The following is a 27447-nucleotide window of genomic DNA, read 5'->3' as shown; positions in this document are numbered from 1 at the left end:
ATAAAAGAAAACCAAGTGCTCCCTGGTACACAAAAACCCTACATTCATCTAAAACCTTACTTAGGAAACTAGAACGAAATTGGCGACGTCACAAGACCAATGAATCAAAAAATGCATATCGCTGTGCCCTACGACACTATAATAAGGAATTAAATCAAGCAAAAAAACTCTACTATGCAAACAAAATCTCTAAAGCTAACGGAAATCCAAATACTCTATTCAATATTGTAAAGTCATTAACTACACCACACAATGAAACTTTTATTGATTATGATACCACCTTCTGTAATAAAATCACCAACCACTTCAAAACAAAAGTTACCAAGATCTCTACAGAATTTATCACTCTCCTACCCCACACGTATACAAACAATAAATCTTGCTGTCAATGGTCAGAGTTTACCCCGATACTGGAAAACACCATCTCAACCATAATCAAGAGACAAAAACCCTCAAACTTCCCTAACAATTCCCTGTTCCGGAGCCTTTTTCAAAGCCATCAGTCAACATGCTTGTTCCTTCCTTTGCTTGTTAGTCAACCAGTCCTTAGAAACAGGTCGATTCCCGTACAGTTTGAAAAAAACAACCCTCCATTTTACCTATCATGAAAACAAAAACAAGAGACATAACTGACCTTAACAATTTTAGACCTATTGCCACACTAACCTCACTAGCTAAACTAATAGAGTCTGCAGTACTTCGTCAACTTTCTGATTTTCTAACTGAAAACAATATTCTTCACACAAATCAACATGGATTCAGAAAAGGACATTCCACTGAAACTCTACTACTAGCTTCCTTCGATACTTTATTCCGCGCTTTTGATTCTTACACAGATTACATCATAGTCTTCTTAGACATTTCAGCAGCTTTTGATACGGTTGATCATCAAATACTCATCTCAAACTTGAAATCTATAGGCATTACAGGAACAGTTCTAAATTGGTTCTCATCTTTGCTCACTGACCGTCCTCAACAAGTCAATATCAATCAACACTCCTCTGCTCCCTATACAATCCCATCCAGTGTTCCTCAAGGCTCGTCGTTATCTCCCATACTGTTCAATATTTATCTCCTTCCCCAATGTCATATTCTTTCTTCCCTTGATTTACAATTGAAAATCTATGTAGATGACATACAATTTCTAGTCCCCTACAAAACATCTTGGTCAGCTACTCTATCCATGGTTTCACTTTATCTATCCACCATCAATTCCTGACTCTCCCATAATCGATTAAAGCTAAATCCGTCAAAAACCGAAACTGTTCACCTAACATCCATCTCAGATTCATCTATTGGCCCTCCTTCTCATTTAATAACAAATGGCATATCAATCCCAATAACACACTACGCAACAAGTTTAGGAGTCATTATAAACACAGAACTCTCAATGAAACAACACATATCCTCTCTTACAAAAAAATCATTCTACAAACTCCAACTTCTAAACCGTCTTCGTCCTCTCCTCTTCCATTCAGAACTGTTCTTCAGTCTCTAATTTTTTCCGGTCTAGACTACTGTAATGCTCTCTATTTAGGTGTATCTGATTCTTCATTATACCCTCTGCAACTGGTTCAAAACAGTGCAGCCCGTATCTTATCTGGTATTTCACTCCTAGATCACATTACTCCTATCTTACAATCCTTCCACTGGCTACCCATAAAATTTAGGATAAAATACAAAGTACTTACCATAATCCACAGTTTAATACACAATCCCTCATCCACTTGGCTTTGTTCTCTACTCCGCATCTATAAACCCACACGACATTTAAGATCACTAACACAAAATCTACTTGACATACCATCACCTCGACAAGCAAGACTAGAAATCACCAGGAAAAGAGCATTTTCTGTAGCAGGACCTTCACTTTGGAACTCTCTTCCAATCCCCCTCCGCCTAATATCAAATCCACTTCATTTAAAAAAAATCTCTCAAAACATATCTATTTCAACTAGCTTTCAACATACCACCAACTCATCCAACCCTCACCACTCAACCTCCGCTTATTTCTTTCACGTCTTCATGATATTTTTTAGTCCGATTCATCCCAACTTGTTCTCTTAAGAGATAACTCTTTTCCCTTATATTTTCTACCCTTGACCCGTCTTTTCCTTCCCCTCTGCTTTCTTCAAGGCATAAACTTCTTTTCTGTTATAAGATAAAATCATTTTTGTTTAAACTAGCTACCTAGGCAGCTATATACCATTTTTTATGTATTTTTTTTCTATAATCTATTTTAATTTTACTGATTTTTACCTCTCTTGTAAACCGTTTTGATAAAATTCAATTTTAAAAGCGGTATATAAATACTTTTAAATAAATAAATAAAATAAATCTGTGCGGCTGTCCGAGCCTCGGAGACTTAGAAAAGTTTTCTACCTTTCCTTGTCTCGGCGCTTCCCGGTCCTCTGCTGGACGGTCTCTGGCTGCGGGGGGAGAGGGAATTACCTTCACCGCTGCGCTCGGTTCTGCACCCGCTGCCTCTTAGCCCCCTGAAAAGGGAGTGGCTAAGTCCAAACTGGGTCGGCTACTGGACCGAGGCTGCCTCTCAGCCGCTCCCTTTCCTGGGGGCTAAGTGCAAGCCGGGACTGAGGCTTACTTCTGAGGGATCTCGGAAATCACCTCAGGAAATCTTGACTGGGGGAGGGACCTAGGGTTTTGGAGGTAAGTTTTTCTTTGATTCTTCTTTAAATTTGGAGTTTGGTTTTCTAACGCTGGGCAAGCGTGTGTGAAGTCCCGAACTGCTATGGAGACGGAAAAAAACTGAGGATCAGAGCCTCGTGCACGGGTATATGTAGTGCTGACGTCAGATTGAAATCGGACTCCGTCTACAACTGCTATCAGGAGCACACTATACCCATTGGTCCTGAGTCCATCTGCTACACGCTAGGAAATCTCAGTTTTACTTTTATTTTTTCTTTCACATTTTCTTCTATTGATGTTTTCTTTCTTGCTGGTTTCTTCTACCAGTGTGACTTTTTTCTTTAAACATCGCATTTTATGCTCGACACTATAACTACATACCTTGTTTATGGTATGCTCCTTATTCCTATAATATTTTGTTTCCATTTCTTAAATATGCTTTTTTCTCTTGTTTTGCAGCACATTATCGAACATGTCAACTTGGGAATTTATAACCTACATGTGCTATGTCTGTGCTTTATTTTATTATTACAATACCTTTGTTTTCAATACAGTTTTTCTATGGGGTTTTTTTTACTATCTTCTTAATGTTTTACAGGATGCCTCATCTAAAATTTAAGTATTTAGATATTCAGACCTTATTCTTTTGGGTATGTGCTTTGTACTTTGCATCTTTTGTTATTGTTAGCTGTTTTATATGCCGCTGTTCTCATTCAGATTTTTCAGTTTGTTTTGAAAATTGTTCCTCGTGAGTCCCTCCCAACGCAGCCCCTACGACTAAACATGGCCATGTTGGGGGACTGTACCTTTATACTTCTTTGAAGCTGTCTACATAAAGTTATTTTGAGAAATCCCTTGAAGTATTGTCACCTTATTTCACATGGAACAGCATCACTGTCTGGCTTCACACCCTCTTTTTTGTGTGATCTGCATTTACTCCACACTAACTATTTACATATAAAGGGTGACATCAGCAAACCTGTTGATCGTGGTCTCCATTTGCTGGGCATAATCCATTTTCTAGACTGGTCTGACTGGATGAAGAGGAAAGCATATTTGTGTGATGCCATACACACTTCATATAATAGTTTAATATAGTAATTCAACTTAGTAGACTCAAAAGCTTCATGTTAAAATACTTCCCTGTAAGAGCAAACAAGTAAAACATGGAATGACACAGCCTTTGAAAGAGGAAACAACCTGTAGTAAGTTTATTATTGTGACTTTGGAGCTTTCTTCTTGATGTTGTACACCTGTTTGCCCACTCACAGATGGGATCAGCAGGGTAGGGAGCAAGAGTTATTTGGGCACACACTAAATTCCAAATTACAGAGAAAATAACTTTTATATCAACTGTTATTTTCTTCTTCAAAGGGTTTGTGATACTATATTTTAGTGATATACAGCTATAGGAAAGCATTCCAGCCTAGTCATCTTTCAGGAATCTATGTTGAAGTGCTTGCTTACCAGCAATTTACCAAAATCCAACATTTTGCCACTATTTAAGCAGAACTTTTACCAAAGAATTGCTGCTCCATGTATTTGTTTCTAGAATGTAACCACGTTAATTACCAATCTCGCTGTGACTATCTTCTCTCTAAGTGTGATAAGCTCACAGGTCTGGAGATACAGTCTAGTGCTATCAATCACATCAGTTCTTCAGCAAATTAGAGGAAATGCTTTTCTGAATTAATTTTTATCATCAGTCACATACCCTGTTTTCCTTTCAGCCTTTGGACAAAGCCTCTGGTCCATTTCTTGGGGGCCATGTTGAGAGGAATTCCAGAGAGTTCACTGTTTATGTAGAGTGCACACTGCAGCTGCAGGAAGTCCCAGTCTTCCATGATCATCTGCGTCTTGGCACCTGTTATTCTATGCTAAAGCACAAAATATGCCAGGTGACCCCCAAAAAGATCAGAAATGTGTCCAGCCCTCCAATACCTGCAAAAGCACTGTGCAGCAACTCTAACACGTTTTGTTATTGGTAGGTAGTGTTTGGTTTTCATTTTTTTTAATGGGAATAAAAAGTTTAAAAAAAAACACAAGAGGTAGTGAATGTCATCTGATTTTAGGATGACTCCAACACAAAAAAACTTGCAGAATATTACAGAATTCCTGAACATTAGACACACCAAATCTAAGTCCTTTACCTTAAGCTTTGAACACCTTTATCACTTCCAAAGAAAAAGAAATGCAACACAGAAAACATTTATTTTCCTGAATACTTGTGTTTTTTCCAAATGTTTAAAAAAAAATAAATAATAAAAATAAAGGACATTTCTTTCATGTGGCTTAAATTTTCAAAATATGTTATAGATAACTAGTAAATAATTGTTTTTAAACATAAATTGGGCCCATCATATTTTTGGAGAGGCTTAATTCTTCAGCATGCATTGACTGAGACCTGCATCAGAAAATTTGAGAATTCCATCTCTATTGGATGTAAAGCGGCAACACATGCACAGAAAAGCTCTCTCAGTGGAAACACCCATTACATAGAATCAGTTGCCGAGACGGCCACAATTATGCACAGATTTAGCATAGCTCAGTCATGTCCATTCAGCATTTGCAGCAGCATGACTGAGCCCTGGCAGACGATACAAATATGCATTTTAGGTTGCATTTTGATTTAGGATAAGTTATTTTAATCTCCTACTCTTTATCCGATTTAAATAGTTTGATGAATTGTTTTTATCAATTCTATTATTTGACTGTTATATTTAGTAATGTTTAATTTATTATTTTATGCTTTATTTATGATACTTGTTTATGGTTGTACTTTGCCTTGAATTTAGTAGAGAAAGACAGAATATAATTGGTAAAATAAAGGAGAAATTACTTCTTACCTGATAATTTCCTTTCCTCTAAGAAGGCAGGCCAATCCACAGCAGTGGGTTATGTACTCCTACCAGCAGATGGAGACGGAGACAACTGATTTGCTGACGTCACAGACATATAGCACTGCCCCGACATCAGCCTGCCAGTATCTCTAGAGAAGCAAACTGTGGACAACTGATTATACCTTACACACGATTTTTAACAGTGAAGGACTCATTACCTCCACCTAACTCAGAAGTATAAAGCCCAGGTAAAATATTAATTGCCCGATTATATATTTATTTATTTATTTATATTATTTTATATATAGGCTGGCTCTCACTTACCAGTCCTTTAACCGACCCATAACAAGGAGCAATCTGCAAGGTCCCTGAAGGGAAGGACGAGCTAAAAACAAAACCACAAGTAGGTAGCCCAGGGTGGCCTTCCTTAGAGGAAAGGAAATTATCAGATAAGAAGTAATTTCTCCTTCTTCTACACTCAGGCAGGGGAATCCACAGCAGTCAGATGTACCAAAGCTACTTCTGAAATGGGTGGAAGGCTGCCTGCACTCATATCAATACCACCCTCATGAAGGTCGCATCCTCTTGCGCTTCAACATCCAAGCAGAATTGCTTGTAGAAAGTATGTAAGAAGGAGCACGTTGCTGTCCAACAATTATTGGAGTGAGACCACAGTCGAGTCTCCACCATCAAGACTACCTGACTTGCCTAGGCCATGGTACCTCTGCACTTACATAGGTTGCAGTGATAACCTTTTTAACCCAACGGGCCACTGCAGCCCACGTCGCCAGTTCTCCATGTCTATCTCCACCATGGAGACCAAGCAGTCCAGCAGTCTTTTGCTCGTAGCAGGCGACTCTCAGGTATCACAACAATATTGCTTCATATCTAAGGCACATAATTGCCTACTAATTCAAATGAAACTCCAATTCCCCTTCTGGCAAATATTTCTAATCTGCACCACTCCGGCAACATTTGCAGAAAAGGATCACTTCAAGATAAAGCCTAAAGCCCAGGAAACATATCTCACTGAATAGACAGCGACCGGGAAAATCACCATCAATGTAAAACCATTCGGCTGCCAAAAGATGGAGCCTGCCTAAAAAAACTCAACTCAAGGTTGGAAGCCCAAGGTGGCATTTGGTAGTGCCAAGATGGACACGAATGTTGAGCGCTCCTTAAAGCAGAGAAACATCTAGAGGGGAAAACAAAGTCTATCAATACAACCTCCATAACATGCCAATACTGCAAACAGGAGCTGCCAGGAGTTTTAGGGCCAAACCCTTACTAATCATTCCTACAGAAAACCCAGGATTAATGGTATTTCCACTCAGAGTGTGAAACCTCTCAGCCTGTATCAATTTTCCAATACTCTCCAAGCCCTGATATAAAGTAGAGATGTGGAAAACTGCTCATCTTAGAGCAGCACAGTACTACTGCAGGAAAAAAACAACAAAGCTTCAGCAGTCGAACCCTCTAAAGGGCCAAACCATAAGATCAGGGTGCCTTGGACTTTCAAATAAAATCAGTCCATGTTGTCAAAGATCCTTTGGGAATGACCACCCCATAGGACTGTCTACCAATAACCAAAAGACGATCGCCGTGGCCAACCAACTCACCAGGCTAACAGTTCCGGGATGACTTTAGATCCTGTTGAATATCGCCCAGGGAGGGAGCCCATATTGTATGTCGCTCCGCAGCTCACTATTGAACGAGGGCATTGATTCCCAATGCCCCTGGATCTTGTCTGTGACTACAGAACTATCGCATCATTGCATGGTAGTAACACACCATCAGAGTCACATACCTCTGGTTCTATCAAGACTATAAGCAGAAAAAATATCCTCTGCCAGCTCCAACTCTCTTGATCCAAGTCATGTGTGATGAGAAAATCGGCCCTCACATTGTCTGTCTTGGCAATGTGGGAGACTGATATTGCTTGGATATGCAGATCAGCCCATTTCATGAGAGCATCTATATTCACTGACACCAAGTGACAACTTGGTGTCACTTGGAGGCTGCCTGAGAATGCAAGGAATGGGTCTTGAGGCCCTCCAGGACCGGGCGTCTCTGACAGATATAAGCAGACGATATCGCTTCCTTCAGCCAGCAAGATATCGTAGTCTTAGAGGCCTGGTTGCCCCGGTTGGGGCCACTCCATAAGACAAAGACGATCTGACACTCGGAAGTCATTAGTTACCTCCAGGTAACGCATGAGAATGCGTTTCACATCCAGATGGCGTAGGTCATCCCCGCCAGGGCTTGCAATGTCCACAGAAGAGAACACTGGGAGCTCGACCGACTGATTGACATGAAAAGAAGACACGACCTTCGGTAAGAATGACGGGACCGTCTTGAGAGAGACCCCGGAATCCGAAAAACTTAAGAAAGGCTCATGGCAAGACAACGCTTGGGTCTGGTGGAGCAAATAGAAACCAGAAATACCGTCTTGAGCGTCAAATCCTTGAGAGTGGAATGGCGAAGGGGCTCAAAGGGAGCTCGACAGAGCATCCAAAGGACCAAGTTCAAACTCCACGAGGGACAAGCAGGACGCAACGGTGGCTTCAAGTGTTAGACTTCTTTGAGGAAATGGACAATATCCGGGTGAGACGCAACCACTTGGCCGTCGAGGCTTCCCAAAAGAGAACCGAGGGCAGCACCTGAACACGGAGTGAGCCAAAGGAGAGACCTCGCTGGAGGAACGAGAGGACGAGCGAGACTGGGGCCATGCGTCGTAACGCCCGCTTCCACTTGGGCAAGCTCGAAAACCTTCCAGAACCGGACATAGGCAAGGGAAGTAGTTTTATTTATTTATTTATTTATACCGACCTTCATGAAAAATATCATATCAAATCGGTTTACAAAGACAGTGTGACAAGAACCTTAACAAACCTTAACGAAACAAGTTGCAGGAAAGTTACAATAAAACAGGGGTACTGGGGTAGGGAGAAGACGACGCTAGTAGCGGAAAGAGGAACTCAGTAACAATAATTGTGCTGTAATAGTGACTTTGCTGAAGATTGTCTAGTTACCAGTCTAATATCCACGACCTATTCTATAACCTAGCTGGTGTTGGTTTAGTTACAGGAAGGCTTGACGAAATAGCCAGGTCTTGAGCTTTTTCTTGAATATCCGCAAACAAGGTTCCTGTCTGAGATCTGGGGGGATGGCATTCTCTATGCTAGGTCCCGCTATCGAGAAGGCCTGTTCTCTAGTGGTTGTTAGCTGGGTGGATTTAGTGGGGGCGGCGTGTAGAGATCCTTTGTATACTTCCCTGATAGGTCTGGAGGATGTGTGGAGGCTGAGTGGGAGTTGCAAGTCTATGGGTCCCTGGTGGTGAATACAGACAGAGCTTTGTGCATGATTCTAAAGCTTATAGGCAGCCAATGCAGATCTCTGAGGATGGGTGTGATATGCTCTCTTCTGTTAGTGTTTGTAAGGATTCTTGCGGCCGCGTTCTGCAGCATTTGTAGTGGTTTGGTGGAGGAGGAGGGGAGACCAAGCAGAATGGAATTGCAGTAGTCAAACTTAGAAAACAGAATGGCTTGGAGAACCGATCTGAAGTCTCGAAAGTGTAGGAGTGGTTTGAGTCGTTTGAGTATCTGTAATTTGTAAAAGCAGTCTTTGGTGGTTTGGTTGATGAATTTCTTGAGGTTCAGATGGTTGTCTATTACAACTCCAAGGTCTCTTGCTTGCGTGATTAGAGTATTGGGTTGGGCTGGTTGAGGTGAGTCACTGTGTTCCGGCGTTATAAGGAAGAGTTCTGTTTTGGCCGCGTTGAGTACCAGGTTTAGGCTGGAGAGGAGGAGATTGATAGCTTGAAGGCAGTTGTTCCAGAACTTAAGTGTTTTTGTAAGTGATTCAGTTATAGGGATTAGAATTTGAACATCATGGGCATAGAGATAATGTTTCAGCCCTAGATCTGTTAGCAGTTGGCAGAGAGGGAGGAGGTATATAATTGAAGAGGGTGGGGGACAGGGAGGAGCCCTGGGGAACTCCTAGTGAGAGATTGATTAGTGGAGATTCTTTATTGTTGACTTTGACCTTATAACCTCTACTGGTGAGGAAGGAGTCAAACCATCTGAGGGCCGTTCCTTTTATCCCTATATCGGATAGACTATTCAGGAGGATGGAGTGGTTCACCGTGTCGAAGGCCGCCGAGATGTCGAGTAGTACTAACAGGAAGGAGGTCCCCTTATCTAGACCCATAATGAGGTGGTCTGTGAGGGAGATGAGCAGGGTTTCTGTGCTTAGCGATTTCCGGAATCCGTATTGAGAGTTGTGAAGTATATTGTGGTCTTCGAGATAGTTTGAAAGTTGAACATTTACTACTTTTTCCATTACCTTAGCGACAAAAGTTAGATTTGAGATAGACACAAAAGATCCTAACAACTTCCGTCCTAAGTTTGGTTTCTTAAAAAGTGGTTTGAGGGTGGCGAGTTTAAGCACCTATGGGAAAATTCCCTGTGACAAAGAGCAGTTAATTATATCAGCCAAACATTTGGTTATAGTGTCTGGTATTAATAAGAGCAGTTTGGTCGGAAGGATGGGCAGAGGGTTTCATTTTTTTTAGAATGGTTTCTATTTCTATGGCGGAAGTGGGTTCAAAAGATTCAAATGATGCTCCCATATATGAGAGGGAGGAAAAGGGAATGGGAGGAGTGGTAGAGCTGGAGAGGAGGCGTGTTAGGAGGTTGGAAATTTTGCTCTGGAAGAAAGTTGCCAGTTCGTTGGCTTTAGTTTGTGCTTGGTCGTCCGGGATGGTTGGTGTGGAAGTTTTAGTGAGTTTGGTTATATATGAGAATAAAGCCTTAGCATCAAATACGAGGTCGTGTATTCTAAGAGCGTAGAAGTCTTTTTTTTTTTTGTTCGTAGAGTTGAGTTCCTGTAGGAGTGGAGGGCGGATTTGTAGACCGCAAGTGTACTGGGGCAAGGGGTCTTGCCCCATTTGCCTTCTTTTTTTCTAAGGTCTTGCTTCATTTTCTGGAGTTCTTTGGAGAACCAGGGTTGTTTGTTTTTTAACACCGGGTTGATTGTTTTGGTTGATAGAGGGCATAGTTTGTTTGCTACCAGTTCAGTAATGCTATGCCATGAGAGTAAGGCTGAATTTGGGTTTGAGACATCCAGTTTGGTGAGTTCTTTGGCTAGTTGCTCGCTTAATTCCTCTGAAGAGCATGATCTTCTGTACTGAAAAGTGGATTGAGGTTGGTGCGGTGAGGGATTTTCTTCCATCTTGAAGGTAGTAGAGATCAGGGAATGGTCAGACTAGGGGACGGGAACACATTTGGGAGGTATGGTGTGAGTGAATCCGGAGTTGATGAAGATAAGATCCAGTATATGCCCAGCTTTATGTGTGGGCTTGTTGACAATTTGCTTGAAGCTCATTGCCGTGAGAGAGGTGAGAAAGAGGTGGATACGCTGAGGACGTCATCTCCACTATTTTGCGGGCCCGCAAAATAGTAGAGATGACGTCCTCAGCGTATCCCCGCCGCCTTAGCCTTCGCTGTTCAAAAGCCAAGCCGCAAGACAGAAGCGATCCACCTGCTCGAAAAATACAGGACCTTGACTGAGAAGGTGCTGAAGATGGCCTAGGCGAAGAGGACCATCCGACACCAGGTTGACTAGATCCGCGAACCAGGGTCTGCGGGGCCACTTGGGAGCTACGAGAATGACTGGGCCTCTGTGACGCTCTATGCGCCCGAGCACTTTCCCTATGAGGTGCCACGGAGGGAACACCTACAGCAGGATGTCGCTCGACCATGGAAGGGCCAGGGCATCTACCCCTTCCGAGCAGTGTTCCCGCCAGTGGCTGAAGAACCGGGGAGCCCTGGCGATGTTCAGAGTTGCCATCAAGTACAGGTGCCTGTTGATAATGAGGGACATGGCGGACAGCTCCCACTTGCCTGAGTCCAGGCGCTGACGACTTAAGAAGTCGGCTTGAACATTCTCGTTACCCTCTATGTGGGAGGCCGCGAGGCAGTCCAGGTGTCGTTCTGCCCACACGAGAAGGCAACTTGCTTTGAGGGCCACCAGTCGACTTCTGGTGCCCCCTTGGCAATTGATGTACGCCACGGTGGTAGAATTGTCCGAGAGCACCCAGAGCACCCGTCACCGAAGTAGAGGGAGAAAGTCCTTGAGTGCTAGACGAACTGCCCGGGTCTCCAGGTGGTTGAGATGCCAGAGAGACTGGGCTGGGGGCCAGTGCCCCTGCGTGGTCCGAGACTGGCAAGCCGCTCAACGGAGGAGGTGCTTGAGAGAAAGCCACCATTGTAATTCGCTGATGGTAGAGTCTGAAAGCGGGAGCTGCATCTGAAACTGCTCCGATACCGGCTGCCAACGAGCCAGCAAGGCTCTCTGTAATGGTCGCATGTGTGCAAACGCCCAGGGAACCAGGTCGATCGTGGAAACCATAGTCCCCAGGATCTGCAGATAATCCCACGCCGTGGGGAGAGGCATGGAGAGGAAGCCCTGGAGCTGATCCATCAACTTGAAAGCTCTCGAGTTCGGGAGAGAGACCTTGCCGACGCGGATATCGAAGCGAGCCCACAGGAGCTCCAAGACCTGAGACGGATGGAGATTGCTCTTGGAGAACTTGACTATCCAACCTAGGGACAAGAGGAGAAAGAGTACGTGGTCCACTGCCTAGCGGCATAGGGTCTCTGACTTGGCCCGGATTAACCAATCGTCCAAGTACGGGTGGACCGGGAGACCGTCCTTCCGGAGGGCTGCCGCCACCACCACGGTAAATGTGTGTGGTGCCGTGGCAAGACCGAAGGGCAGGGCCCTGAACTGGAAGTGCTGACCCAAAATATGGAATCGGAGGAACCTCTGATGTTCGGGACAGATCGCTATATGCAGGTAGGCTTCCGTCAGATCGAGTGAGGCTAAGAACTCTCCGGGATGTACCACTGCTATCACCGCCCGAAGGGTTTCCATCCGGAAATGGGGCACTTTGAGAGCCGGTTCACCCTCTTGAGATCCTGTACTCTGAGGAGATCATAGAGAGCATCAGCCCCATAAGCAATCGTGCCTTCCAGCCTTTCTGCCTGTTCCGCCTCTGCAGACGAGAGGTCCTAGGTGCAGAGTAATTGTTGAACCCACCTGAGGCTTGCCCGCTGCATGAGACTGCTACAGACTGTGGAGACTGAACCCTGAGTTCCGCCAGGACTGCAGGAATGAGGGGTTCCAACTCCTCCCTCTGGAACAGATGTACCACCTGAGGGTCATCACCCTCCAAAGAAGCCTGTTTCCCTTGCTCCTCATCCATGATCCCCTCCCCCTCCCCGCGGGAGGGGGAGGAGAGGCTCCTGCACCTGCAGCCGCACTGCCCGGCACGTCCGGAGCAGCAGACCCTTCTGAAACCACCGTGTCTTTTAACTTCGTGACCCTTAGAGACGCGGGAATATCGGCACGCTTGGCTACCTTGGGGGGCAGTCCCTGCTTAGGTCTGACTGGCAAGGCACCACCTTGCAGAGTCCTGGGAGCCAAGAAGGCTTTATGCATAAGGAGGACAAAGTCTAAAGAAAACTAAACAGAATCAACATCCTGATCTGGAGAAGCAGGGTCCTCCTGTAAAAAAACCTGATCTTGAGCTGTATTCTCATCAGGAGTTGCAGGGACTGGATACAATGTTGGAGGAAGCTCCCCCTTCCCCACAGCCCTTGCCTGAGCTGCTTGACATGTGCTTGCTTAAGATGGGGGGGGGGGGGGGGGGAAACGTTTTGGCGGCTTGGTCCGGGTCCCGGAGGGCATCGGGACCTCAGAGGAACCTCTCCCCCCCACCCCCGGTAGGCAGCGTGAATAGAGCCCCTCCCGCAAAAGTCTGACCGAGGAATCCCCGCAGGCTAAACATATCTGAGATCGTTGCATGGCTGCTGGGTGGGGGAGGGGCAGCACTAAGATAAGTTGAGCTGCTGGTGCTGAAGGAGCGGAGGCACAGAATGAACTGTGCACGCTCTCAATTCACTCTCTCAAGCTGCAAAAAGTAAGTAAGGCAGGAGCCTTCTTGTTAATGTTATCAGGGACTCCCTCTAGGTAAAATCACCTTTTATTTAGTCTTTTTTTTTTTCACAAATGTCCCTGTCAGCATCTACAAAACCATGGATCTCACTGAAGGGAGAGCAGTACAGAAGAGAAGGAGAGAGGGAGCTGAACAGGGGAGGGACTGGCACCACCAATTTTCACCCCTGCAGCCGAGGATCACTGGGAAAAGGGAGCCTAGGCTATATAAAACAAGGGGCCAAGCCCCCCTAGGCCCCCTCAAGAGTGGGGAGACAGGGACTGTCTCCTGTGAAAGATCCACAGAGTTCACACTTTTTTTTTTTTAAACAATAACTCAAATACTTTCTTGATCCAAACACGATAGACACAGAAGGAAAAAACACACAGAAGGGACAAGCAGAAGTTAACAGGGAACCACAGGGTGAGCTGTTCCACCCTGTGGAACAGCTCACCCTGTGGTTCCCTGTGGAGACAGACAGTATTTGTCTGTCTCCACAGGGAGACAGACAAATACTGGAGGGCTACAGGGTAGGCTCTGTCCTCATATAGGATACCCTTTCAGTTTTGGTCTGTCTCCATCTGCTGGACAGGAGGCTCAACCCATGGTCTGGACTGATCCGGGTACGTACAGGGAAAGACTCTCTGTGTTATGTACCTAAAAATAATATACACCCAGGAAAAGGATGTCAAATCCATTTCTGGGTCCATGGGACTGACTACAGTGCTCTCCAAGGACCCTCTTCCACCAGGGACAACACTCCTCTAGGGAATCAGGGGGGGTGGGGGGGAGAAAGGCAGGAGGAACAGTAACTGATCAGTGCATCTTCCTGATCTCCCCTTCACTAATCTGCCTTGCAGAGGGGATGCCTGCATAGCACCTAAATCTTTGTTGGACAAACCACCTACAGCTGCCAACCAACACTGGACTGGAGGAAGAGAGAGCGACGGCTGTATTTCCCTTATTTGGCCAGCTGAAGTATGAGAGACTCTCTTAGTCACTCTAACCGCTGGAGTCATTATCCTTCTCAAAAGGGCTGGATCCTAACAAGCGGCCTCCTGTGTGTTGCGAAAACACTGCCAACGAAGCACTAAGGCGCACATGTGGCCGTATCAGTCCGCGGTATTGTGCACATATCTATGCACGTATATGTAAGCGCGGATCCAGGCTATGGCCTTATGGAGCATACTTGCACATGGAAAACAATCCCCAGACGAGGCCTTACTTCATGTCGCAGTGGGCTATCCTATTTACATTAGGCTGACATACATAAATAGCAGCACGGGAACCCAGAAGCACGTCTATCGGCTGAACTAATGGAATCGTCAGTTTGCCACACCGCTCTATCCCCCGGAGATTGATCAGAGCTCCAAAGGGGAGGGAATTGGCACTGGCAGGAGGAAGGGGGAAACAGCCCACTAGGGAAGAAAAGAAAATTATTCCTTACCTGCTAATTTTTGTTCCTGTAGTATCACAGATCAGTCCAGACAGTGGGTTATGACCCCCTTCCAGCAGATGGAGCCAGAGAAAAACTTGAAGGGCGCCCCCTTATAAGCTGGCACACCCTCTACTTCCCTTCAGTATTTTTCTGACTCCAGCAGATGAGAATCGTTGAACCTCTGGTTCCCCAGTAAATTTCTGGAAAGCTAGATTTATTGATTTTCCCTCTATTTCTTCGCTTAATTCTTTTTTAGATAACCCACTGTCTGGACTGATCCGGGTACATACAGGGAAAGAACGCCTTTTTTTTTAAATTTTATATATACAGACACACCCACCCACCCACACACTTTTTTTTTTTTTTTACCTGATCTCAGACCTTAGCTGAAATCACAACCGGGCGGTGGCTACAGGGGGAGAGGGAGCAAGCCATCACTGCCAAGCTCCCCCATTCCTCTTCTTATTTTGAGCCTAAACCAGGCAACAGCACAGAAGCTCAAACGCTCAACTTGAGGGAGAGACCCTCAAATCTGTTTCTGCTTTATCTCCTTTTTATTTAATCAGCAATCCCCATTAGGAAGATGCAACTCCATCATCTGCTAAAGACAGAGAATACTGGCAGGCTGATGTCAGGGCAGGGCTATGTGTTGGTGACGTCAGCGAATCAGTCTCCATCTGCTCGTAGAAGTGGATAGGCCTGCCTGAGTATAGAGGAAATATTTTTGTTAAACTATTAGCTAGAATATAATGGTGCTGCTTTACATAGATCTCAAGTGAAATTGTTTCAAGTGGGTCTGAACCTAGTTTTTCCATACCACAAAATCTCTATAAAACTAACAGGATCACATATTTTATTTGTGAAAACTATGAAAAAGAAATAAATATCCCTGGAAATCCTACAAAAAAGTAATCTTCTAGGTTCCCAGGCTACTAATAAAACCAATCCATTTCATTAGGACATGCATCTACATAGCCATCAAAACTCATAATTGTATAAAAATTTTAAACAAAATTGTGTTTCCTTACGAGCCGTGCAGACTAAGACCTTGTGTCTTCCATTCAGACGAGGTAGCACATACCAAACAAAGGTGTGAGTGACTGCAAAAAGTTACTCGAGTGCTTGAGTTTTTCAGGAATGAGAATGGCAAACCTTTTTGATGACATCATTGAGAAAGATTATCTCAGTCAGCTTCATAGTAAGATCATCCTCATTTGTGCCAGACTTGAGGTCGCTGATGACAGATGGACGGATGCAGAGTGGAGGCACCAGTAACCGGGTCAGGATCAGGTCCGAAGGCTTCCCTGCTTCTGGGTTCATCAAAAGTAGAGGAATGTCTTCTGCAGGAATTCTTCGAAACAGGTTTAACACTACCAAAGGATTCAAGTTTTCCTGCCAATAAAAGAGTTAAGAGCTGTATTTATTTTTTCCTTCTTAGTACTGGCACCTTTCCCCTCCCCTGCATTGGTCCCATGGAAATAAGAGGGAAGTGGCTGTATTAGGGAGCAGATTAGCTCTTCGCTGCTCTGATCTGTCCCTTCCAGTCTCACTCCATCCTCTCCTGTTCCATGCACGTTGCCTGAGAGGGGAGGGAATGAACCAGACGCAGAGGGCACGGGCCAGTAGAGCTGTGGAACCAATCCCATGCCACAACTCTGTTGGGCATGCAGTCTCACTCAGAGAATAAGCTTCTGCTTCTTAATCTTGCCCTTCCTCTTGTCATTTCTACCATCTCCATGCACGGGATGCCATTTGCTTTGGGACAGAAAAAGAGGGGCTGAAGTGACACAGTAGTACACCCACAGTTCTTTGTGCTCCTTGGACTCAGTGGTACCTGGCCACTACCAACCTGGTTGGTTTTTGGGGAGTTGTAGCCTGCTGGTTCCAACCTAGCCAACCCACAGCCAGCAGTTTTGCTGGCTCATGCTTCCTTTATCGCTTCTTCCCTTGCCTCTGCTCTCGATGGAGTGAAAACTGGGTAGTTTGTAATATTTCAGCCCAATTTTATTCTTACCACTATACTTCATATCTGCCTCAATTTACAACATCCTGGAAGATACTGTAATGCAATAAAAATCTTCTCTGGATACAAGATCAATGTTATAAATGTTTTGCACCATTTTCTGATATACTACCACCCAGCTTTGGTATATTTTCAATCTTCTCAAGTACAAAAACAGCAGTGTGGTCACACAAATTGTAGGATTCAGCTGCTATAAGAACCAAACTTCCACAAAATAATTAATGCGTTTCTGTCTTAAATGGCTAGACCTACAAGGCCAATTATTGTCTATTATGGCAGTTCCCTGGGAACTGGATACCTGATATGGACAAAACACTTTCAGACTCACCTGTGCTCTCCCCAGCAAGGATTCCACTTCCTTGTTATGTTCGATGGCTGTTTCAAAAGACTGAAGGAAATAGGATACTACAGGATCCACCACTTTCTTGTTTGTTTTATACTTCTCATGGATTATCTTTAATAACCCACACTTCTTTACAGAACCTGGAATGAAAGAGACTGCTTAGAAACAGCACACTTCTCCCCATTTTCTAATTTACCTGTTAATGAAAAGCATAGCCAAAGCAGCAAACAAAGAGATTCATTTTTGTGGAGGACAAAGAAGAGGCCCTGTTAACCAAAATGAGCACTTGGCTCTCCAAATGCTGGATATTTGGCCAATCTGTAACTATATAAGGCAGGTTCTAAGCAGACCTTGTCTGACATATCCGACATTCCCGCCACACATCCCAAAATGTCCCTGACAACCGTTTCTAAAAATTGGCCACTTCATGTCAACATACAGGAAAAAACAGGTTTACATTCTGCCAATGGCAAGGTTAGAAGGAAGCCTTCCAGACTTTAGGCCTAATGGCTCCTGGTTGAGCACATTCTCTCACCATTGAAAGCACCGCAGTGATGGCAGCTGCTTTTTTTCTTGCATTTCTCAGAGATTTTTTTTTTCAGTCCTCTTTTCTGTAGGTAGGTCAGCCCAGGTCGCTTCAAGTAATCCAGAAACTGCTTCCTCTCCTCAGAAGACAGCATAACATGCGAACACATCTTACAGATCATCTTTAAATACAAAAAGTAACCATCTCTTCATATATAGAGAAAAGACTTTCATTTTTACTTTATTTTCATTATGCACATGAAGAATGTGCCTATTAACTTCTGGAGTATAAAGACAGTCACAAAAAAAATAAAAAAATAAAATGCTTTCCTAAGCACCTATGGAGTTATAATAAAGAAACATAAAATGTGATCGCAGATAAGGACCATAAGGCCAATCTAGTCTGCCTGGTTCCTTCTTTTTCCAATATCATATACCTCTGTTGATCTTTGGCTTTACTTCACACTTCTTTGCCAATTAAGAGAGTCTTCTTTGTCTACCCTAGGCTTTCCTGAATTCTGTTATTGCTTTTGCCTCCACCACAAACTCTGGAAGGTCATTCCATTAAGAAATATTTTCTAATGTTACTCTCACAACCTCATGACCCCTTGTTCCATTCCACTGAAAAATGCTTGCATCTTATGCATTATATACACCTTTGATACTTTTTAAATACCTTTGAAGTATTTAAAAATTCCTATCATATCCTCTCTCCTCTAGGGTACACATTTAAAGTGTACTGTGATACATTATAATCAACTGGACTGAAGTGTTCCTTGTTTAATATAACCAGCAGAGAGTGCAAAGTTGTTTGGGTGTGGGATAGTACAGGAAGATAGAACCCACCAGTTGGATACAATGGAGGCTGGGGCCATGTATGGAGCAGTAAAAGATTATATGGCAATGGCAGCCTACATTTGACTGTGGCAGGAAAGAGGACGCTCAGCAAGAAATTCAGAATATACATTACTAGTCATTTAAACTAGAGGTTGGGGGTGGCAGGAGGAAGTCAATGAAACTGGCTTGTCACCCCCAAGTAATACAAGAAATGGAAGGTGAAAATGACAAAATCACTCAGCTCAAAAAAGTAGAAAAGGTGACTAGGAAGAACATCAAACCAAGGGAGAAAAGTTGGAAAGCTATGACCACAAATTCTCAAAGCCTGGGCAATAAAATCCCAGAGCTGCATTTCTTAATGTTGGAGGCAGACTTGGATATTGTTGCCGTTATGAAAACATAGTTCACTTAGCCTCTTGATTGGGATACAGCCATTCTAGTCTATAACTTGTTAAGAAAGGACAGAGAGGACAGAAAAGGGTGAGTAGCAGCTTTTTATGTCAAACACAATATCCAAGCAACTGAAATGGAAGGGACATGGGTAGGGAAGAAGCATTATGGGCTGTCCTAAAAAAAAAAAAAAAAAATGATGGTGCTTCCATTTACATTGGTGCAGTTTACATAACTGGACAGAGATCTGATGGAAGACATTCAAATGTTGGGAAAGAAGGGCAAAGTGTTACTTATTGGCTATTTTAATCTGCCAGATATGGTTTGGAGTATCCCTTTTGCAAAATCTACAAAAAATAGAGAGATAGATTCTCTTCTGTTACAGGGAATATAATAATAAAAGAAGCCACTTGTAACTTTGTATAGAAAAATTTGGATTTATTCCGATTATGAAAATTTAGAAAAATCATCATGGTTTTAGACAACAGATAATATATTGTTAAACAAATCTGATGACAAGAAGTAAATAAACATTATCTTATTATTAGTTACTGTTTACATAATCTATACTGTAGAAGTAGCTTTGATCATAATATTGCCTAGGGATCTTTAAGGTTAAAATAATAGTAATGTGGTGCAATTCTAAATACCTGTTTTTCATCTCTGCATTGATACTTACTCCAAATCATCCTAATGGACTAAGTCAGGGTAAATGGGGGAACAGAACGCAGAGATGTCTTCTTCCTTTCATCTTCTCTTTGTCTCCATCCAGGCAATATTAATAGCATCCTTTTATAATTTCTCAGCATATTGAAAATGATGTGAGAACAAGAGTCTCTTTTTCTGACTGGATATATACAGTTCTTTTTCTTATAAAAGGACTTCATGTACAAGTCCTATATGAATAGTCACACTACATGATGCTGACAGCCAGATACAGCCATGGCTTTGGGCATAGCTAATTTGTAACACATAGCAACAGATGTTCATCTACAATATTTTTAAACTAATCAATGATTGCATCTTTGTATGATGGACAACAGCATATTGCATGCCATTTTAGATCCTCAGCAGTTCTGGTCAATCTTCCAATATATCATTGTCCACTGTAATTATTTAAAGAAATGCAAAACTTCAATAAAGGTCTTCAGCCCTTTTTGTTATTAAATATTTATTTTCAATATTTGCATATCAATGCAAACAAACAAGAATCAATGACTCCATTGCACTACAATTCGACCTAGTGCTCACTAATGGTTATGTCATTGATAATGTCTGGGTAGGTGCTCACCTGAGCACCAGTGGTAATCAGATGGTATGGTTTGATATAGCAAACAGGATACAGAGAAGAGACACAAAGATCTAAGCTTTGAATTTAAAAAATACAGATTTGGTCAAAAAGGGGGATGTACTTGGAGGAAGAAATGGAAGACTGGGAGAAAATGGGTGACAGAACAGTGGCCCAAATTAAAAGGAGCTATTACAAAGGCAACAAATCTATATGTTAAAAAAAAGTAAATAAACGCAAGAGGAAAAAGAAACCAATCTGGTTCTCAAAGAAAATGGCTGAAAAAAAAAAAAGGCAAAAAGAACAGCATTCAAGAAGTTATAAAGGATCCCAAAAAGAGAACAAATGGAAGAATATCTGTTAAAACTGAGGGAGATGAAAGAAATAAAGAAAGCAAAAAAGGTCAAGCAGAAGAAAGTATGGCCAAAGAGGTAAAGCAAAATGACAAAACATTTTTCAGATATATCAAAGAAAGGAGAAAGACCCAAGATGGTACAGTAAAATTAAAAGGTGATCAGGAGCAAAGTGTGGAGAAAGATGAAGAAATAGCAGAAATATTAAACAAATACTTCAGTTTGGTATTCACTAAAAAAGGCCCTGGAGATGGACTATTGGTGGTTGACAAGACCATAGATGGAAGTGGGGTAGAAGCAACTCTATTTACAGAAGAGAATGTATAAGAGGAGCTAGGAAAACTGAAAGTGGACAAAGCCATGGGGCCAGATGAGGTACCTCCCAGGATACTAAAGAAGCAGAGATGTCCTGGCAGGTCTGCTGAAAGACCTGTTCAATAGATCCCTGGAAACGAAAATAAAGCCTCAAGACTTGAGAAGAGCAATAGTGGTCCCACTTCATAAGGGTGGTCGCAGAGAGGAAGCTGAAAACTACATGCCAGTTAGCCTCACCTTAGCAGTGGGAAAATTAAATGGAGACTCTGCTGAAGGAAAGGATAATGAAATATCTACAATCTGGTGGGTTGCTGGACCCGAGGCAGCAAGGATTCACCAGGGAAATGACCTATCAGACAAATCAGATTGTTGATTGGGTGACTAGAGAACTGGATGAAGGAAAAGAGCTTGATTTGATCTACTTTGATATCAGCAAAGCTTTTGATGCAGTCCGGCATAGGAGGCTCGTGAATAAAATGAGAAGCTGGAGAGTAGGCACCAAAGTGGTGGAGTGGATTACAAACTGATATTTCAAACCCCTCCAATTCCAGTTCCTGAAAAGGTGATGAGAAGGTGGCAGAAGAAAATGTTTTGATTCATTTGGAGGAGAAGGCCACCACATGTGGCAAGTGGGGTTCTGTTACAGCCTAAGAATCAGGATGAATGGGGATACCAAATCTTGTATTCTATTATGATGTGGCCCAGCTGAGAGCAGTGATAGTGGCACAGAAGAGCTGAACACAAAATATGGGTACGCTTAGGCAAAGAGATGGTAGGAGTCTTACCACCAGATATGTTAATATGGACGATCAGAGGGCAAAGGAGCAGGCTAAGAGAGGTCTCACCCTTCACTCAACTAACACCAGAGATGTGGCAAAAATGGAAGATCAGTTTGGTGGGGGATAAGATGTGTTGGCACAGAACCTCTTTATTATTCAATAGTGAATTCCCAACTGGGAAACTCAGAAGTGGCAGCATCATGATGGACAGCAATAAGGATTACGAAAATAGAGCAAATATGGGTTGGAAGATGAGTTTGCTCGTTTGAAGATATATGGAAGAAATACCCCTGAAAGAAGAAGGATAGGTGTTCCTATTTGCAACTAGTGTCATATGCTCGTAATAGAGAAATTATAGAACTCTCCAACGGAGCAAAAACAATGTCTGAAGGGTACTGTTAGAAAGCAGAAAAAATGTGTAAGATCATAACTAAGATCTATGCATTACTAAATGGTGAACTGCAACATAAGCCAAAGTATATTTTAGCCTGGGAACGAGATTTGGATGAAACAGAGGAGACAGCATGGGACCTATGATTTCAAACATGGAGAAGTTCTATCTAATCACAAATCTAAGAAAACTGATATAAGTTTCTGTACAAATGGTACTTAACCCTGGTCAGGTTGCAGAGAATGTTCCCAGGTTTTATTGGATCTCTGCTGGCGAGAATGTGGAGGAAAGGTAAGTTTCCATCATATTTGGTGGGAGTGCCCAAAGTTGAATGTTATTGGGATATGGCTGTAAACTTAATCCATAAGAGAACTGTATGTGAGGTTTCTAAAGATTATATTGACTAATATTTACATAGTGGATATTGATAAGAGAGAATTTGGCACTTGATATTGCAGATTATTATTACAGCACGGTGTGAGCTGGCAGCATGGTGGCACAAGGGGGAGATGCCATGCTGGAGCATGTACAATTGAGAAGAGACAGGGTATACCTTATGTGCAATATCAAAGTACATAAACATGATGCCATCACAAGATCTGAAAAATCCTGGGCCTCATATTGCTTGGAGGGAGAAACAGGCAATAATATGGGAACTCAGGAAAACTCTTGTTAAGGTTTCTATTATTATTCTATGCTTGATAAAAGTATACATTTTCTATTAAAAGGAATGAAGGAAGATGAAGAGAGGCAAGGCGAAGGATGAACTATGTCATGACTTGGTGCAGTAGTTTAGAACACATACAAAGGCAGATATGGGAATTGGAAAAGGGGTGGAAGAGGGGGGAGGGCAGAATGGGGCGAAGGGGAAGATAATAGATATAACGAGGATCTGTTGGGCAAAATATACTCTTCAAATTTAAAAGCAAATTCCTGCTTACAATTTGTATCACATACTATATCTCTTCTTTTTCACTTTTTTAAAAAATGATTATTGAAGTATTATATCAAAGGCATATTATGATATAGTTATGTGTAATGTGGATGCAATTCTGACCCTGTTCAATGAACATTAAATTACAAAAAAAAAGTGGTTGGAAATTTGGCAGCTGGAATTCAAGGCCAAGACGTGTGGACTCATGCATCTGGGGAGCGATAATCCAAAAGAGCAGAATGTGATGGAAGGTAAAAGTCTAATGTACATGGACTGGGAAAGGGACCTAGGGGGATATGGCGATCTGAAGGCGGCAAAGTAATGTGACAAGACAATAACCAGAAGGAAAAAAAAAAAAAGAAGGAGGCAATATTGCCATTGTGCAGGTCCTTGGTGAAACATCACCTGGAATACTGTGTTCAGTTCTGGAGCCTGTTTCAAAAAAAAAAAAAAAAAAAAAAGATAAAGGTCAGGACAGAGGCAGCCCAGAGAAGGGCAACCAAAATGGTATGGGGCATGTATCAGAAGACTGATGAAGAGAGGCTGAAAGATCTAAATATGTAAGAACATAAGAAATTGCCATGCTGGGTCAGACCAAGGGTCCATCAAGCCCAGCATCCTGTTTCCAACAGAGGTCAAACCAGGCCACAAGAACCTGGCAATTACCCAAATACTAAGAAGATCCCATGCTACTGATGCAATTAATAGAAGTGGCTATTCGCTAAGTAAACTTGATTAATAGCCGTTAATGGACTTCTCCTCCAAGAACTTATCCAAACCTTTTTTGAACCCAGCTACACTAACCACATCCTCTGGCAACAAATTCCAGAGCTTTATTGTGCATTGAGTGAAAAAGAATTTTCTCTGATTAGTCTTAAATGTGTTACTTGCTAACTTCAAGGAATGCCTCCTAGTCCTTCTATTATTTGAAAGTGTAAATAACCGATTCACATCTACTCGTTCAAGACCTCTCATGATCTTAAAGACCTCTATCATATCCCCCCTCAGCCGTCTCTTCTCCAAGCTGAACAGCCCTAACCTCTTCAGCCTTTCCTCATAGGGGAGCTGTTCCATCCCCTTTATCATTTTGGTTGCCCTTCTCTGTTCCTTCTCCATCGCAACTATATCTTTTTTGAGATGCGGCGACCAGAATTGTACACAGTATTCAAGGTGAGGTCTTACCATGGAGCGATATAGAGGCATTATGACACTTTCTGTTTTATTAACCATTCCCTTCCTAATAATTCCTAACATTCTGTTTGCTTTTTTGACTGCTGCAGCACACTGAGCTGACGATTTTAAAGTATTATCCATTATGATGCCTAGATCTTTTTCCTGGGTGGTAGCTCCTAATATGGAACCTAACATTGTGTAACTACAGCAAGGGCTATTTTTCCCTATATGCAACAACTTGCACTTGTCCACATTAAATTTCATCTGCCATTTGGATGCCCAATCCAAATGGTAAGGTCCTCCCGTAATGTACCACAATCCGCTTGTGATTTAACTACTCTGAATAATTTTGTATCATCCGCAAATTTGATAACCTCACTCGTCGTGAATAAAGAGGAGGCATTCAAACACTGCACGGAGCGGCAGTAGCCACAAAGGCATTCAAACACTGCACGGAGCGGCAGTAGCCACAGAGGCATGCACGGAGCGGGATGCCAGTGGCCAGTAGTTGGTGTTCCACCTTCACAGAGCAGAAGGATGGAGGGCTGCTATCTCCAAAAAAAAAAAAATACACAAACAAAAAAAATAAAAACGGGTGGGTAAGAGTATGGGGTAAGGGTGTGGCCTGCTTGTTACAGCGGTTGCTACCCCTAATTGAGCTGGACGTTCACTTGGATGCAGATACGGCGCTGCTCTCTAAATTGGTGGTGGGGTGGACGGGAATTAAAGCTGGAGGGTACTGGAAGCCAATAGTAACAGGTGGGAGAGAAAAAAAAATGGATAAAGTGCGTAGCTTGCTGGGCAGACTGGATGGGCCGTTTGGTCTTCTTCTGCCGTCATTTATATATATATATATATATATATATATATAGATATATATATTAGGGATGTGAATCGTGTCCTCGATCGTCTTAACGATCGATTTCGGCTGGGAGGGGGAGGGAATCGTATTGTTGCCGTTTGGGGGGGTAAAATATCGTGAAAAATCGTTAAAAATCGAAAAACCGGCACATTAAAACCCCCTAAAACCCACCCCCGACCCTTTAAATTAAATCCCCCACCCTCCCGAACCCCCCCCCAAATAACTTAAATAACCTGCGGGTCCAGCGGCGGTCCGGAACAGGCTCCTGCTCCTGAATCTTGTCGTCTTCAGCCGGCGCCATTTTCCAAAATGGCGCCGAAAAATGGCGGCGGCCATAGACGAAAAAGATTGGACGGCAGGAGGTCCTTCCAGACCCCCGCTGGACTTTTGGCAAGTCTCGTGGGGGTCAGGAGGCCCCCCACAAGCTGGCCAAAAGTTCCTGGAGGTCCAGCGGGGGTCAGGGAGCGATTTCCCGCCGCGAATCGTTTTCGTACGGAAAATGGCGCCGGCAGGAGATCGACTGCAGGAGGTCGTTCAGCGAGGCGCCGGAACCCTCGCTGAACGACCTCCTGCAGTCGATCTCCTGCCGGCGCCATTTTCCGTACGGAAAATGGCGCCGGCCATACGCATATGGCCTGCGCCATTTTCCGTACGAAAACGATTCGAGGCGGGAAATCGCTCCCTGACCCCCGCTGGACCTCCAGGAACTTTTGGCCAGCTTGTGGGGGGCCTCCTGACCCCCACGAGACTTGCCAAAAGTCCAGCGGGGGTCCGGAAGGACCTCCTGCCGTCCAATCTTTTTCGTCTATGGCCGCCGCCATTTTTCGGCGCCATTTTGGAAAATGGCGCCGGCTGAAGACGACAAGATTCAGGAGCAGGAGCCCGTTCCGGACCGCTGCCGTTCCGGACCGCCGCTGGACCCGCAGGTTATTTAAGTTATTGGGGGGGGGGGGGTTCGGGAGGGTGGGGGATTTAATTTAAAGGGTCGGGGGTGGGTTTTAGGGGGTTTTAGTGTGCCGGCTCACGATTCTAACGATTTATAACGATAAATCGTTAGAATCTGTATTGTATTGTGTTCCATAACGGTTTAAGACGATATTAAAATTATCGGACGATAATTTTAATCGTCCTAAAACGATTCACATCCCTAATATATATAGATATAGATATAGATCTCTTGAAAAGCACTGGCCCAAGTACAGATCCCTGAGGCTCTCCACTGTTTACCCTTTTCCACTGAGAAAATTGACCATTTAGTCCTACTCTCTGTTTCCTGTCTTTTTTTTTTTTTTTTTTTTTTAAATTTAAGGTTTATTAGAGAAATATAACACCAAAAATACAAGACCATGCAGATACTGCGAAGCATGTACAATAACAAAATTAGCAGTAAAGTAAATGCAATAAAAACTTACAACAGAATCTCTGTGTTTCTCAGTTATTACCCAAATGTAAATGTAACCCCCCCTTTACTCCCCGCACCCCCACCCCTCTCCCCTAAATGTAACCCCCCCTTTACTCCCCGCACCCCCACCCCTCTCCCCTGTTTCCTGTCTTTTAACCACTTTGTAATCCACAAAAGGACATCGCCTCCTATCCCATGACTTTTTAGTTTTCGTAGAAGCCTCTCATGAGGGATTTTGTCAAATGCCTTCTGAAAATCCAAATACACTACATCTACCGGTTCATCTTTATCCACATGTTTATTAACCCCTTGAAAAAAATGAAGCAGATTTGTTAGGTAAGATTTCCCTTGGGTAAATCCATGTTGACTGTTTTCCATTAAGCCTTGTCTTTCTATCTGCTCTACGATTTTGATCTTGAGAATAGTTTCCACTATTTTTCCCGGCACTGAAGTCAGACTCACTGGTCTATAGTTACCCAGATCGCCCCTGGTGCCTTTTTTAAATATTGGAGTTACATTGGCCCCCCTCCAGTCTTCAGGTACAATGGATGATTTTAATGATTGGTTACAAATTTTAACTAACAGATCAGAAATTTCATTTTTTAGTTCCTTCAGTACCCTAGGATGCATACCATCCGGTCCAGGTGATTTGCCACTCATTAGGTTTGTCAATCTGGCCTACTACATCTTCCAGGTTCACAGTGATTTCGTTCAATTCATCTGACTCATCACCCCTGAAAACATCTAAGGAACTGGTATCTCCCCAACATCCTCATTAGTAAACACGGAAGCAAAGAATTCATTTAGTCTTTCTGCAATGGCCTTAATCTTCCCTAAGAGCCCCTTTAACCCCTCGGTCATCTAATGGTCCAACCGACTCCCTCACAGGTTTCTTGCTTCAGATATATA

General features: G+C 43.2%; 1 protein-coding gene across 3 annotated transcripts in view; it reads right to left on the bottom strand.

Moving 5' to 3' along the window:
- Positions 1–27447, bottom strand: part of POLR3A (RNA polymerase III subunit A) — a 222880-nt gene that overhangs the window by 171985 nt on the left and 23448 nt on the right. For all 3 annotated transcript variants that reach the window (XM_029609511.1, XM_029609509.1, XM_029609510.1), the window contains exons 4-7: positions 17825–17996; positions 17275–17429; positions 16076–16315; positions 4361–4523 (exon numbers count right to left, since the gene is read on the bottom strand). In XM_029609511.1, the coding sequence (XP_029465371.1) occupies positions 4361–4523; positions 16076–16315; positions 17275–17429; positions 17825–17996 (730 nt within the window). The remainder of the gene's footprint in view (positions 1–4360; positions 4524–16075; positions 16316–17274; positions 17430–17824; positions 17997–27447) is intronic.

This window comes from Rhinatrema bivittatum, chromosome 7 (assembly GCF_901001135.1).
Source record: "Rhinatrema bivittatum chromosome 7, aRhiBiv1.1, whole genome shotgun sequence".
Classification (NCBI taxonomy): domain Eukaryota; kingdom Metazoa; phylum Chordata; class Amphibia; order Gymnophiona; family Rhinatrematidae; genus Rhinatrema; species Rhinatrema bivittatum.
The sequence above is the reverse complement of the archived record's forward strand: the minus strand, read 5'-3'. Positions and strand labels throughout refer to the sequence as shown.